General features: G+C 38.1%; 1 protein-coding gene across 2 annotated transcripts in view; it reads right to left on the bottom strand.

Annotated features, from left to right (window-relative positions):
* Positions 1-17,035, bottom strand: part of LOC126259270 (uncharacterized) — a 119,629-nt gene that overhangs the window by 24,950 nt on the left and 77,644 nt on the right. For both annotated transcript variants that reach the window (XM_049955905.1, XM_049955906.1), the window contains one exon: positions 4,320-4,458. In XM_049955905.1, the coding sequence (XP_049811862.1) occupies positions 4,320-4,458 (139 nt within the window). The remainder of the gene's footprint in view (positions 1-4,319; positions 4,459-17,035) is intronic.

Below are 17,035 nucleotides of genomic sequence, written 5' to 3'. Positions count from 1 at the left end.
TTCAGATCTGTAAAAATAATTATACTAATTTACTATTTCACGAAAGCAAATCTTTTTCATCCTATCTAATCAACATCAAATGTACCAGAACGTACCTGATATTTCAGTTACAGGAGTAACCCGTCCAAATCCAGCAACTTTCACATGCTACGTCACATAAAATTGGTTGGCAGAGTGCCCGTCATTTATATTAATTATAACACTATTACCGACAGGTGGCGTCTGGTACATTTGTTACATTCCATTTGCACATACTGTATTCAGTAGCTCCGGCATAGAATATGTAATAGTAGGAATAAATTTCAGGATTCAGGTGTATATAAAATCAAATGTAATGACTGCTGTAAACAATATATAGGGCAGACTGGTAGGAACTTTGAAACCAGATTCAGGGAGCACACCTACTCTCAAAACAAAACAGCTTTTGGGGCGCATATGGCTGCATCAAAGCACTCAGTCACGAATATTGAAAACAACTTAGACATCCTGCATAGAGCTCATAAGGGACGGTTTCTTAACATTTTAGAAGAGATCGAAATATACACCCACAAAAATAAAGATCCGGATTTAATCCTCAACGAACAAAGCGAATTCAATCATAACGCCTATTATAGCATTTATGACGACCTACTAAGATGACAACTGTTGCGTGTGGAGATCCGGGCCGAGGGATGAGAGATGGTGCGCGATGGAGAGGCCGGAAGACGCGTGCAGCGCCTGGCGTCGTTGACGGGGCCCTCCTGTGCGGCCCTCTTGCCCGCGGCGATGGACAGCAGACGACTGAGCAGACCGCAGCACAACACCAAAATGGCGGGAACCACAGAAGCAGACCGTAGAAGAAAACAAGTTCACACCAACACCATAGATATATAAATCGCCCTATGCCTTTTAGATCGTATAAAAATGATAATTTTACTGTTTTTTTAATCCTGACAAGTACAGATTTTAGCTTTGACATCTACATATTTTAATTAAATATTTTTAATAAAAAAGATCTACTGAATACAGTATGTGCAAATGGAATGTAACAAATGTACCAGACGCCACCTGTCGGTAATAGTGTTATAATTAATATAAATGACGGGCACTCTGCCAACCAATTTTATGTGACGTAGCATGTGAAAGTTGCTGGATTTGGACGGGTTACTCCTGTAACTGAAATATCAGGTACGTTCTGGTACATTTGATGTTGATTAGATAGGATGAAAAAGATTTGCTTTCGTGAAATAGTAAATTAGTATAATTATTTTTACAGATCTGAAGATGGTTCTGAATGAACCGAAACCGGTCATATGAATAATAAAAAACAAATTTGCAATCAAGACGGATTTTAAATAACATTATAAAATCACTGATTGCTGTTATCCCATAAGACATTATGTCTGTTTTTAAAAAATATTGTTTATGAAAGTGTGACCGCGGACAAAAAATGGGTTCATTACCATAACCCTAAATGCAAAAAATCATGGGGCTATCCCGGCCATGCTTCCACGTCGAGAGCCAAACTGAATATTCACAGCTCCAAGATCATGCTCTGCATTTGGTGGGACCAGCTTGGCGATGTGTACTATGAGGTGTTAAAACCAAGTGAAACAACCACAGGTGCTTGTTATCGAATGCGATTAATGTGTTTGAGCAGAGCATTAAAAGACAAACAGCCGCAATGCAGCGAGAGGCACGATAAAGTGATTTTGCAGCACGATAACGCTCGACACCATGTTGCAAAAGATGTCAAAATGTACTTGGAAACATTAAAATGGTCCTACCCCACCTGCCATATTCTCCAGAGATTGCTCCCTATGACTATCACCGGTTTAGATCAATGGCGCATGGCCTGGCTGACCAACACTTTCGATCTCACGGAGAAGTCACAAATTGGATCAATTCGCAGATCGCTTCAAAAGATGAACAATTTTTTTGACACGGGATTCGTACACAGCCCGAAAGGTGGGAGAAAGTAGTGACCAGCAATGGAAAATACTTTGAATGATACATGTGTAACCAATTCGTTTCATTAAAGCCTCAAATGTTGGGGAAAAAACAGCGGAAGCGAAGTTGTATACCTTGTATATATTCCTTACTGTCATTTCTTGTTACCAATATTAGCTTATTCCCAAGAATAAGCAGTTTTCACTCAGTTAATACTCGGCAGAAATCAAACCTGCATTCTGATCAGACTTCCTCAACTCTTGTGCAGAAAGGTGTGCAGTATACTGCTGCATCCATTTTCAATAAGCTACCACTCGAATTCAAAAATCTTAGCAGTAATCTACGCACTTTGAAATCAAAACTGAAGAGTTTCCTCTTGGGTCACTCCTTCAATTCTGTCGAAGAATTCCTTGAAAAATTAAGCTGATTCTTGTTGTATTGTTGATGGTGTTTACTTAAACTTATGCACTGACTTTTTTCGGGTTCATAAACATTTTACTTTTATCTGTTATTACTTTTACTTTGTAATTTCATGTACTGACATGTTCCATGACCTTGGAGACTTGCTCCTCAATTTGGTCCTATGGAACTTGACATGTAAATAAAAAAAAGAAAAAGGACATTCTTGCTGATGTCCAGAATACACTGGGGGATTGTGGTCCTTCATATTCAACTGTGTCAAGTGGACAAATGAATTTAAATTCAGTTGGGAGAGCTTAGATGATGACACACACTGTGATTGGACAAGGTGTGTCACTACTCCAGAAATCATTGCAAAAGTGCACAAAATGGTCATGTAGGGCTGTCGATTGAAAATGCGTGAAATGGCTCATGCTTGCCAGGTGTCATCTGAAAGGGTATATCACATTTTAACTAAAGAATTATAAATGAAAAAATTATCTGCAAGATGGGTCCGTGACTCCTGATGCTGGATCAAAAATGCATGAGAATGGACATAGCGGAACAATGCTTGGCCCGTTTTAGGAGAAATGAACAAGATTTCTTACGCCGATTTGTGACCACAGATGAAACGTGGGTGCACTACTGTACCCCAGAGACAAAACAACAGTCAAAGCAGTGGAAACATGCTGATTCTCTACCACCAAAGAAAGCAAAGACAACCCATCGGCGGGAAAGGTCATGGCATCAGTGTTCTGGGATGCAAAGGGAATTCTGTTTGTAGACTATCTCCCCACTGGGCAAACAATTACTGAAGAATACTATGCTAACCTCCTGGACAAATTGCAACAAAAGTCCAGGTTTAGCAACGAAGAAAGTCATCTTCCATCAAGACAATGCATGTCTGCACACATGTGCCATCGCCATGGCAAAATTATACAAACCAAGGTATGAATTGTTGCCACACCTGGCTTATTCACCTGTTATGGCTCTGTCAGACTTCCATCTCTTCCCAAAACTGAAAATTTTTCTTGGTGGATGAAGATTCATTTCAAATGAAGAATTGATAGCCGGAGTTGACAACTATTTTGCCGGCCTGGAGGACACTAATTTTCAAGATCGGATCAAGGTACTGGAACATTGTTGGACTAAGTGCATTTATCTACAAGGAGACTACACTGAAAAATAAAAATAAAAAAAAATCGATGATGGAAGTACTTTTTTTCTATTTTGTTCTGCGAACTTTTCAAATCACACTCGTATTTGGTGGTGTCAAAGCTGATCTTAAAGCAACATCTCCCTCTGTTTGAAATATGAAATCCTCTCGGATTTGCCTTTTTTACGTCCACTCATTTAAATGTTTCTTTCAGTACTTTTACATTTCAGCTGCAGATTTCCTTAACAGGTACTCCATTCTGTATTGTCTGCCACAGTAAAATATGCAGAACATGTTTTGTCAGCACACAGAGCGAACACTAGCGTGCAGCTGGAATATTCACACGAGGTAACACTATCTAGCAGACTGAAGCATAATCCCCGCTCAGCAGCAGAACAAAAGACTTCATCCACATTGCTCAGCTCAGGGCAGGATTCCCTGAGAATTCCAGATATGGGGAGGAAGATGCTGCCATAAGATACTCATGACAAATTAACAATGAGCAAAGCACTTGGGGGGGGGGGGGGGGAGGATGCGGAACTTTGAGCATCTTACAATAATTACCTTTCTTTCCTCATTACATTAGAAACACAAAATACCCTGAGATTTTGCAAAATTCCTGATTTTTTCCAGGTAAAATTTAATTCCTGAGAGTTCCGGGTTTTCCAGAAGAATCGCCACTCTGCCGGCAGATATTACATCCTCTCCCAATTACACATATGGTTTTCATGAAAACGGTATTAAATTATTCTGGTAAGTTTCTAATGGCATATTACATATTCATTAACTGTTACCATCAAGACCAGTACAGTATATGCACCAGGCCTACACTTACTTGCACTTCCGATACATTTGTGATGTTACTTATTCGAGCCCGATGCCACTGGCCCCTATATGGGCACACGCAATAATGTCCCACACAAATTGTAGGTTCAATCATCTTGTAGTTTTCACTGTGGAGACTGTAGAATGACCTGAAATACATTAAGTCATATAAGCAGTTTCAAAATATAGCCAATAAGTACTTCTTAAATTTTAATGGAAATGTCAAATAGCTTCTCAGTCTACGAAGTTAAAAGGAAACAGCATTTTACTAACTAACTGACTTACAAAGTTGCATGTTGGAAAGACTCTCTCACTATTATCATATAATTATGACCTGAATAAAGTTCAACAAAAACAAGAAGAAACCATACAACAGTTTTTACCATTGCCTTTCAGTACTTAGAAAGGTGCCCAAATTTCAGACCTGAAGGTAGGCATATACTCTAATACAACTTGCTTCCTAATGCCTATAAAATATTATATTATGATTTGCAATCATATGTTCAATCTATGCCCAACAGAAGAGGATAAATCCATATGTATACATATTTATTGGTATATGGACAAAACAATTATTTCATGATAACACCAATAAGCCTGTCTATGAACTGTTGTACTATTCTTCATCCACAGTGATAGAATGGTTTTAAAACGGACATTATGTGTCACTTTATACGAACTTGATTGGTTTAGTCGTTAAAATCTAAATTATTTATAATCAAACTGAAAGAGAATAAGAGGTAATTTAAAGGTGGTTAGCCCAGAAGCCTCGGTGGCAAAATTACATGGAACGTGCTGTGAAGAATAACAAAATATTTCATTTCTTTGGTGATCAGGAAGTACTTACTGCAAGACTTGCATACGTATTATAGCAGTGGATATGACTCCATGAGCTGTGACAATGAAAGCAATATCCAAACAATCAGAATAACAACAAATTACTACAGAAGATATGCAAAATATTTATATCCTGATGTTAAGTTCATACAAAAAATATAAAATACAGAGTAAAAAATGGAGACTATACAATCTCTACATTTTTGACCTATGTTTTGATTGCTGTAACCAAGACAAGGGGGAAAAAGAATCATGTTCTGGAGTGTGATAATAGACTAGTGTACTTCTAAAAAATGAAATTTGTTTGTTCTGCAGCTAATGAGCCTTATTTATCTAGTGCTGAACTTGGCAGATTGTGATTTGATGTTTCATGTTTACAATAATTGTGAAGACAATAAAAGGGAAGAATGGATCTTTAACATAAAATTAATCATTCACCACACAATGTTAACCAGGGTAACTTGTAATAGTATTATTTATTGATTCCAAGAAAGTATTTCACTCTGTAGATAGAGAAACTATATATATATAATTGTTAGAGAATTTGGTGTTAAAGCAAAGTTAGTCTAGATAATTCATGAAACTCTAACAAGCACTACATCTGAAGTGAAATCTATATGAAAAGTATGTTAGCCATTGGAAGTAAAGATGGGGATAGTGTATCACCTTTACTGTTTAAATGTGTTTCAGAAAAAAAAGTAAGGATATGGTATTTGGAGCCAACAAAGCAACCAAATTGAACAATAGTTCTGGAAAAATCAACTTTTATTTCTTTTTTATTTTATCACACACCCGCTGTTTGTTATACCTGGGAAGCTAATTTTCTTCTTAACATCTTCCTGTGTAATATATGGCTGTTCAAGAGGCAACACCTCTACCATTTTCATCATTGTCAGTGTTCTTTTGTTTTTATTCATGTACTCTTTTGATCATATTCCCACAACTGTGGAAATTTGTGATACACTAAGATATAGTGTAATGAAAACTTCCTCACTAAACATGTTGTAAAACATGAACACAACACCATACAACATCTTATCAAATTGGCCATCAATCAAAATTTCTCTCAAACATGCACTATGCTTGACAAACATATGAAAGAAAAGTCATACACTGCCAAATAATTTGACCAACTAGTTAAGATTGACAAACTGTTTGATCTTTTATAGTGGCCCTTACACATTCAGTTTTTCTGAGTAACAAATCTGTTTTTATACTTTATTACATACGCCATAGTGCACCTCAAGTGTTATAAATTCCAGTATCTGTAACTTTATTCAAATTGTAATATCATTAACAAGTGGATTGGTTTTAACTTTTAGAAATACTCTTATAGATCGGTGGCTGCGTCTGCCAAACTAGTTCACAGGAATTCATTTACAGAGGCAATTCATGACAGTTTAGGCAGTGTGTGAATGTTTGTGAAAAGCATTTTATTTAAGTTTACTAAACTTCAGTCAAAATTACAATCATGTGTTCCTCAATTTCATCAGAATGTCACAGCAAAGTCCCACAAACACTTAAAGCCAGAAAGACAGAAGCTGCAGTGAAGAGATTTGAACCCCACTGTTGATGCAATGATGAACAAGCCACACACCATTGGGTGGCTTGCGAAGTATAAATGAGGTAGATGTAAATATTATTACTTTATGCTAGTAATTCCGACAACCAGTTTCGACAAATTTTTTATATGCTTTGTCCTCTTTATTCTAAAGAAGCAACACATAAAATAATATGGTATGATTTTTATTGTTGTAGTGGTAGTTGGATAAGTTACTCTCTCTCTCTCTGTGTGTGTGTGTGTGTGTGTGTGTGTGTGTGTGTGTGTGTGTGTGTGTGTAGGTAAGTTTTCACATGTATGGTGTGATGGCAGTGATGAGAATTCCTGTGCCCAAAATGCTGAAGGTATCAAAAATTAGGTACATCCATCGTGAGACGCCTCCCACACCTCCTAAAGCGCTTCCCCGTCACCCACTCAACCTACACAACATCGTCATCCACTCTATGGCATTCCCACTCCCAACCACTTGGCACAGGGGTCATATCCCAGTAGAAGACACAGCTGCACAAACTACCCGATTCACCCACCCAGCACATTCTATTCCATTCCTGCTGCAGGCCTATCCTATCCCATCAGAGGCAAGTCCACCGTGAAAACAGACATTCATATGGGGAGTAATCAAAAAGTAAAAAGTAACAGGAATTTACATTTTTCTTAAAGAATCTTTATTTGTTCATCAACATCAACTTTGTTCCTTTCAAAGTAACCTACCTGAGATATAATAAGTTTATGCCAGCACCTTTTCCAATGTTGGAAGCACTTCTGGAACCCTCTTTTCATTCATCTCATTCAGTAATTCTGTTTTCATCTCATAAGTGGTGGTAAAATGACTTCCTTTCATTTTTTTCATCAGCCTTGGAAATAGAAAGAAGTCACACGATGCCACATCCAGCATATACGGTGGCTGAGGCAACATAATGGTTTTTGTTTTTTATCATGAACAAGCACTGGGGTGTGAGCAGGAGCATTATTGTGATGCAGTTTCAAGCAGTGGTTCTGCCACTACTCTGGTCACCTTCTTTGGTTTGCTTCATGCAAATGTCGCATAACTTCCAGCTAGGATTTCTTACTGACTGTATGACCATAAGGTAGGAACTCACGATGTACTATATCATCGTAATTGAAGAAAACGGTGAGAAGAACCTTCACACATGATCCCCTCAACTTGCTGACTTTTTAAATTATTATTATTTATTATTGTTTATTTACTTATTTATTTTTTTCTTAGCTATTAAGGCAGTTTCTATTGGAACAGTTGAGTCTTTGTTTCAAAGTCATACCTGTATGCCCATGTTTTGTCACCTGTTATAACCTCCTTTAGAAGTTCTGCATTGTTGTTGATTTCATTCAGAAATTTCTGAGTGATGTCTACATGATATCATTTTTGCTCAAAATTCAACAATTTTGGAACAAACTATGTTGCTACACGTTTCATGTCCAAACACCCGAAAAAATTGCTTGGCAATAGCCAAATGATATGCAGACATCATTAGCAATGTCTCTTTTTACTTGTTTCACAGTAATGTCAGCAAATGATGTGCTAGTGTGTCCAGGGTGGTCATTGTCTTCAACACCTTCTCAACCCTCTCTGAAATGTTTGTACAACTCCTAAACTCCTGTCTTACTCATAGTAGATTCTCCAAAAGCCACAGTCAACATTTCAAATGTGATGCTGCACTTTATTCCATATTTCAAGTAAAATTTAATGCAAATTCTTTGATCCATCTTTTTTGGAAGTAAAAATTCATCCACCACTCGAAAATATGTATAACCTTTCAACAGGCAACAACAAACTAAATATTCATAAAACCTGAAAATGTAAACATATATCAGGAGGAATATGTGTACCAACAAGATAAAAAAATTTGAAAATCGAATGTATAAAGCCTGCAAAACTAAAAATTTCCCATTACTTTTTGATCACTTCCTATATAACAGATCTGCTGCAATTCCTGCACCACATTTCATATGGTCATGGCCACCAATCAGCTATCCACCAGACTGAATGGCCAATGTCAAACTGTAGCCAAGAATAATGTTGACCACACAGCAGCACAACCCTCTCTGAAATGTTTGTACAACTCCTAAACTCCTGTCTTACTCATAGTAGATTCTCCAAAAGCCACAGTCAACATTTCAAATGTGATGCTGCACTTTATTCCATATTTCAAGTAAAATTTAATGCAAATTCTTTGATCCATCTTTTTTGGAAGTAAAAATTCATCCACCACTCGAAAATATGTATAACCTTTCAACAGGCAACAACAAACTAAATATTCATAAAACCTGAAAATGTAAACATATATCAGGAGGAATATGTGTACCAACAAGATAAAAAAATTTGAAAATCGAATGTATAAAGCCTGCAAAACTAAAAATTTCCCATTACTTTTTGATCACTTCCTATATAACAGATCTGCTGCAATTCCTGCACCACATTTCATATGGTCATGGCCACCAATCAGCTATCCACCAGACTGAATGGCCAATGTCAAACTGTAGCCAAGAATAATGTTGACCACACAGCAGCACAACATGCAAGTGAGTATAACATACTCAATTTCAATGGCTGCTTCACAACCCAGGCCATCTGGATCTTTCCCTCCAGCATCAGTTTTTCTAAACTACAGAGATGGGAGTTATCTCTGCAACACATCCTTTGCTCCATCCATCCTGGCCATAATCTCTATTAACCCACTGTCCCCACATCCTTCACCCAACAGTTCCCCTTCCTTCATCCCGTAAAGCCCTCCAAAACCATACCTCCACGTCAACTTCATCGCACGCTGCACCCTAACAGCTCCTATACCCGTGTATCAGATGCCTAGCCCATGCATCTGCCACCCCACCCTGCCACATTACTAGCCAGCAAAGCTACTGCTACCCTCCAAGTCACTAGCTACCCATCCAAAACACCTCTTCTTGCCTCCCGCCCCTCTCCCCCACTACCCATCCCAGTCAACATGCTGAAATGCAATCCCAGTACTGCGTGTCCAGTCGGCACAATGTAGGGGCATAGGTGTGTGTATGGGGGGGCAGGGGGGAGGGGGGGGTTGTTTTTCTTTTTGTACTCTAGCTCATCAAAAAATTTATTCTGAAATATAACAAGTTTTCTCTCTCTTTTGTGTGTGCCTCTACACAAAATACTTTTGCTATTTGGTGAGTGATCTTCACTCCTAAATTATTTAGGATTTGTAATGATTATGTAAGGCCAATATGTACCGTTAATTTATTTCAGAAATGATCTGTATTTGCAAGTATGTAGGGAAAGAGAATTGCAGGTTACTAACGAATGGGCCTACAGACAATGTTTCAATATAGATTTTAATTTGCCTTTCCATATTCTAAAATAGGATGCCTGTCAATAATTTTAAAATTTATAACCAGACTGAAATGCTCTGAACTGCATTTGTGGAAGGCACAGGCAGCAAGAGAGAGACACAGAAATGCAAAAAAATGGAGCTTTTCCAGACCAAGAAAACAACTAAAGGTTTTCCTAGGGTTACAATCATTTTTTCAATGTTTTCTGCCCAATCAGCTACTGAATAGCTTAGTACTGGTAAATCTGTTAAAGAAGAACACACAATGGAAGTGGACACAAGAATGTCAGGAAGATTTCGAGCCAATTAAATACACACATGTACAAGTTCGCACACTGAAATTTTACACCTTCCCGACATTCTGGCCTGGGGACATGTCTTTTTCAAATTCATGAAAAATAAAATGAACATGAAATAAGGATAATATGTTTTGCTACTGGAAACCTGTCAGAATGTGAGTGTGCATATTCAACCACAAAACTAGAAACATTAGTTATGGTGTGCGCTTTCAAAAAGTTCAGTTATTATTTACATGTCGAAAATACGAAAGTTCATTACGTTTTATTTTGACCTGTAAGTTGTTCCATACTCTACTGGCTCAATGGACAATATTTTTACAAGAATATGATTTTGAAACTGTATGCATGAAGGGTACATAAGGTTTACCAGTATTCGAAGGAATAGTGTAGCAGAACTTCAGACTATAGAATATTATTAATGAAGCATAGTAATTGTAAACAGTACTCCATGGACATGTGTAGAAACATGGAGTTATTACAGGATCGAAAGTGAAGCTACTTTTTACTGAGAATCAGGACCAAAGGGAATTGCCACATTATAAGCTGAAGGATAATACGTTGTTCTATAGATGGAACATACTTTCTGATACATGGTGCATATATACACGAGCTAATAGTCAAGATGCACTAATCTGGTACACACATCACGTGTGAGGAGGTTTTGGTATTTCAAAATGTGCAAGGAAAGTTGCTTTATACTATTATTTTACTACCGTTCTGAGGCATATTCGACAAATGTTACAAAACTGTCTAATTTGCCAGAAGGCTAAACCTACGAATACATGTTGTAGAATGGAATTACAGCCAATAATACCTATGAAATCATTACATATTGTCTCTACTGATCTATATGGACCATTACCTTTGGCTATAGAAGGTGTAAGGAGCTGGTAGGTTTATACGACACTTTTCATAATACGTCAAGTTGTATGTTGTAAAGTCCTCAGCTGCAGCTCCAATCATTAAAAGAAAGCTATATGATTACATATCAACTGTGAAAAAGCCTATGGACAGGTTGTTAGACAATACTTCTAATTTCATAATCAATAAATGGAAGCAGTTCTTAAATGAACAACAGATTAAGTGGATCTTACTATATAAATTTCACACTGTCCGCAGCTCGTGGTCTTGCGGTAGCGTTCTCGCTTCCCGCGCATGAGGTCCCAGGTTCGATTCCCGGCGGGGCCAGGGATTTTCTCTGACTCGTGATGACTGGGTGTTGTGTGTCTTTCATCATCATTTCATCCCCATCGACACACAAGTAGCTGAAGTGGCGTCAGCTCGAAAGACTTGCACCAGGCGAACGGTCTACCCGACGGCAGGCCCTAGCCACACGGCATTTCCATTTATTTTTACCCGTAAGCCAACCCAATTGAGGGTTTTCCATAAATTTCACAGATTCACTTAAGCAAGCACAGTAGGTTGAATGTCTTGGAGTACTTGAAATAATCATGAATAAGCTTCCTCTTTATTTGACTTCTGATTTGATATATAAGATCAAAAAGAAAATGAATGGTTAGAGCCTGTTCCTCGTCTGCCCATAGATGAAGTTACCTGGGAGGAAATGCTTTCCCCATGCGGGCATTACTGAATCATGCTGTTTGTGGGTTCTTTATACATAAGTTTGCGGATAACAATGAAGATAAGAAGAACTGAATTTTGGTTATATAAGAAAAAAGGTGTTTGAGACCTTTTTTTAATCACATTACAAAAATAATTTAGTAATAATAGATTAGGTGGAATTTTAACTTAATATATGAATTTTTTAAACTATAAAACCTAATTAACACTAGCAGATATAAAATTAGGAGTGGGTTCCGAATGGTTGGCAACAGAATTGTGTGAAACAAAAGCTTTACCACCCTTTAGCCTGAATAAAAAGCTTATATTTCTAGTGATCCACATAGATTCCACACACGAAATCTGGATACAGTGTTGTGAGGTGTGACACAGAAGTTGACAGTTGCTAGAAGCATCAGACGCTGTCACTCATAGACGCGTGTGTTGCCTTTACGCTATGCACTCTACCAGCAAGCTGATAGCTTATAGAATTGGGCCCGGTCAGCCTCACCCTCAGTTATATACTGAAATTGACTAGGACTATTGGACTAGCAACATGCCACTCCATAACAAGTACCTCTTTTTTTTTTAAAAAAAAAAAGAAAAAAGTTATTTCTAGATTATTAATGTGTTGTGGCCATCGCGGTCTGTGTGTTTTTGTGGTTAGAATATTATTAGCGTCCAAAATTTTATAACATATATCACAGCTAATGTACAGAAAAAGTGAATAAGTGGCATTGCTCATGGCTTATAAAAAAGGGAAAAGATAAACAAAAACCATTCTAAAACATAATAAATAATCAAAACATAGAATATGTACATATATGTACATGGGTAATTCTATAATAATAATATTTTTTAATATCTGGGATGTATTTTGCATGAATCTTGAACATGCGAGAAGTAACAAGGTCCAATGTAGTTGCTGGCCTGGTGAAACAGTAATTCACATTCCTAAATGTATGACTGACAAACGCAAGAGGATGAGCAATTTTTAAAGGGACGATATACTATGCTATCTTTGAACAACATAATGTTGTTGTTGTGGTCTTCAGTCCTGAGACTGGTTTGATGCAGCTCTCCATGCTGCTCTATCCTGTGCAAGCTTCTTCATCTCCCAGTAACTACTGCAACCTACATCCTTCTGAATCTGCTTAGTGTATTCACCTCTTGGTCTCCCTCTACGATTTTTACCCTCCACGGTGCCCTCCAATGCTAAATTTGTGATCCCTTGATGCCTCAAAACATGTCCTACCAACCGATCCCTTCTTCTAGTCAAGTTGTGCCACAAACTTCTCTTTTCCCCAATTCTATTCAATACCTCCTCATTAGTTACGTGATCTACCCACCTTATCTTCAGCATTCTTCCGTAGCACCACATTTTGAAAGCTTCTGTTCTCTTCTTGTCCAAACTAGTTATCGTCCATGTTTCACTTACATACGTGGCTACAATCCATACAAATACTTTCACAAACGACTTCCTGACACTTAAATCTATACTCGATGTTAACAAATTTCTCTTCTTCAGAAACGCTTTCCTTGCCATTGCCAGTCTGCATTTTATATCCTCTCTACTTCGACCATCATCAGTTATTTTACTCCCTAAATAGCAAAACTCCTTTACTACTTTAAGTGTCTCATTTCCTAATCTAATTCCCTCAGCATCACCCGACTTAATTTGACTACATTCCATTATCCTCGTTTTGCTTTTGTTGATGTTCATCTTATATCCTCCTTTCAAGACACTGTCCATTCCGTTCAACTGCTCTTCCAAGTCCTTTGCTGTTTCTGACAGAATTACAATGTCAACGGCGAACCTCAAAGTTTTTACTTCTTCTCCATGAATTTTAATACCTACTCCAAATTTTTCTTTTGTTTCCTTTACTGCTTGCTCAATATACAGATTGAATAACATCGGGGAGAGGCTACAACCCTGTCTCACTCCTTTCCCAACCACTGCTTCCCTTTCATGCCCCTCGACTCTTATAACAGCCATCTGGTTTCTGTACAAATTGTAAATAGCCTTTCGCTCCCTGTATTTTACCCCTGCCACCTTCAGAATTTGAAAGAGAGTATTCCAGTCAACATTGTCAAAAGCTTTCTCTAAGTCTACAAATGCTAGAAACGTAGGTTTGCCTTTTCTTAATCTTTCTTCTAAGATAAGTCGTAAGGTTAGTATTGCCTCACGTGTTCCAACATTTCTACGGAATCCAAACTGATCTTCCCCGATGTCTGCTTCTACCAGTTTTTCCATTTGTCTGTAAAGAATTCGCGTTAGTATTTTGCAGCTGTGACTTATTAAACTGATAGTTCGGTAATTTATACATCTGTCAACACCTGCTTTCTTTGGGATTGGAATTATTATATTCTTCTTGAAGTCTGAGGGTATTTCGCCTGTCTCATACATCGTGCTCACCAGATGGTAGAGTTTTGTCATGACTGGCTCTCCCGAGGCCATCAGTAGTTCTAATGGAATGTTGTCTACTCCCGGGGCCTTGTTTCGACTCAGGTCTTTCAGTGCTCTGTCAAACTCTTCATGCAGTATCTTATCTCCCATTTCGTCTTCATCTACATCCTCTTCCATTTCCATAATATTGTCCTCAAGTACATCGCCCTCGTATAAACCCTCTATATACTCCTTCCACCTTTCTGCCTTCCCTTCTTTGCTTAGAACTGGGTTTCCATCTGAGCCCTTGATATTCATAAAAGTGGTTCTCTTCTCTCCAAAGGTCTCTTTAATTTTCCTGTAGGCAGTATCTATCTTACCCCTAGTGAGACAAGCCTCTACATCCTTACATTTGTCCTCTAGCCATCCCTGCTTAGCCATTTTGCACTTCCTGTCGATCTCATTTTTGAGACGTTTGTATTCCTTTTTGCCTACTTCATTTACTGCATTTTTATATTTTCTCCTTTCATCAATTAAATTCAATATTTCTTCTGTTACCCAAGGATTTCTATTAGCCCTCGTCTTTTTACCTACTTGATCCTCTGCTGCCTTCACTACTTCATCCCTCAGAGCTACCCATTCTCCTTCTACTGTATTTCTTTCCCCCATTCCTGTCAATTGTTCCCTTATGCTCTCCCTGAAACTCTCTACAACCTCTGATTCTTTCAGTTTATCCAGGTCCCATCTCCTTAAATTCCCACCTTTTTGCAGTTTCTTCAGTTTCAATCTGCAGTTCATAACCAATAGATTGTGGTCAGAATCCACATCTGCCCCAGGAAATGTCTTACAATTTAAAACCTGGTTCCTGAATCTCAGTCTTACCATTATATAATCTATCTGATACCTTTTAGTATCTCCAGGATTCTTCCAGGTATACAACCTTCTTTTATGATTCTTGAACCAAGTGTTAGCTATGATTAAGTTATGCTCTGTGCAAAATTCTACAAGGCGGCTTCCTCTTTCATTCCTTCCCCCCAAACCATGTTCACCTACTACGTTTCCTTCTCTCCCTTTTCCTACTATCGAATTCCAGTCACCCATGACTTTAAATTTTCGTCTCCCTTCACTACCTGAATAATTTCTTTTATCTCGTCATACATTTCATCTATTTCTTCATCATCTGCAGAGCTAGTTGGCATATAAACTTGTACTACTGTAGTAGGAATGGGCTTTGTGTCTATCTTGGCCACAATAATGCGTTCACTATGCTGTTTGTAGTAGCTAACCCGCACTCCTATTTTTTTTATTCATTATTAAACCTACTCCTGCATTACCCCTATTTGATTTTGTGTTTATAACCCTGTAGTCACCTGACCAAAAGTCTTGTTCCTCCTGCCACCGAACTTCACTAATTCCCACTATATCTAACTTTAACCTATCCATTTCCCTTTTTAAATTTTCTAACCTACCTGCCCGACTAAGGGATCTGACATTCCACGCTCCGATCCGTAGAACACCAGTTTTCTTTCTCCTGATAACGACGTCCTCCTGAGTAGTCCCCGCCCGGAGATCCGAATGGGGGACTATTTTACCTCCGGAATATTTTACCCAAGAGGACGCCATCATCATTTAATCATACAGTAAAGCTGCATGTCCTCGGGAAAAATTACGGCTGTAGTTTCCCGTTGCTTTCAGCCGGTCGCAGTACCAGCACAGCAAGGCCGTTTTGGTTAATGTTACAAGGCCAGATCAGTCAATCATCCAGACTGTTGCCCCTGCAACTACTGAAAAGGCTGCTGCTCCTCTTCAGGAACCACATGTTTGTCTGGCCTCTCAACAGATACCCCTCTGTTGTGGTTGCACCTACGGTACGGACATCTGTATCGCTGAGGTACGCAAGCCTCCCCACCAACGGCAAGGTCCATGGTTCATGGGGGGGGGAACAACATAAGGTGCTACTTAATTTCAGTCCCAATATTTCTTCAAGACATGTACAAGGATTATTTGATAGAAATGGTCAAAACACGAGATGAAATGTGACGCTAAACTTTTTTGGAAAACTGTGCTTTAAACGACAATATTATTCTGTAGATGAAGGACAAAAAAGGAGTTTGAACTGGGGTTATCATATTTATATTGTTATAGCAAGATGTGTCTACGAAAAGGAAAATGATATGCGACCTTTGACATTATGTAGTTAAACTCTTTTTGTGACAAATATGCCTTTCTTTTGTTTTTCATTCTGACAACAATCAATTGTAAGTTTATTCCAATTACAGATGTGGTAATATCAAAGTAATAATGATGAATTTAACTGGATGTTGACTATCATTTCATAGTGAAATCTGAATCTTAAACATAATTTCATTTATTGAGAAGTGAAAAGAAATTTGGACGGCAGTTCATAGATGTGGTCTGGTACTGTGGCGAAGCCGTCCTGTGGTGTAACATAGCAAATGTGTTTGTAATCTATCCTTAACATAAAGTACCTGCATCTTACTGAATAGTAAGTCCAATATCTGAGAAGTGAAATCAATTTTTCATTGACATAATCACATAACTTTCGGATCGTATATGTTTCAGGCCATTATCATTCCGCTACATAACTTGGTAAATGGTGGTCAATCATTTATTCCTCTATTTGGAAAGAAATAGGCTGATTCAAAATTTCGTGATGCAGTGCCACAATTAGATTGGTGGCAACAAATCTAACACACCATTAGCAAAGCTTATAAAAATCGCTGTTGTACTATCTTGATGCTG

This window comes from Schistocerca nitens, chromosome 5, assembly GCF_023898315.1.
Source record: "Schistocerca nitens isolate TAMUIC-IGC-003100 chromosome 5, iqSchNite1.1, whole genome shotgun sequence".
NCBI classification, from domain to species: Eukaryota; Metazoa; Arthropoda; class Insecta; order Orthoptera; family Acrididae; genus Schistocerca; species Schistocerca nitens.
Note: the sequence above shows the minus strand (reverse complement) of the source record. Positions and strands in the feature narration are given on the sequence as shown.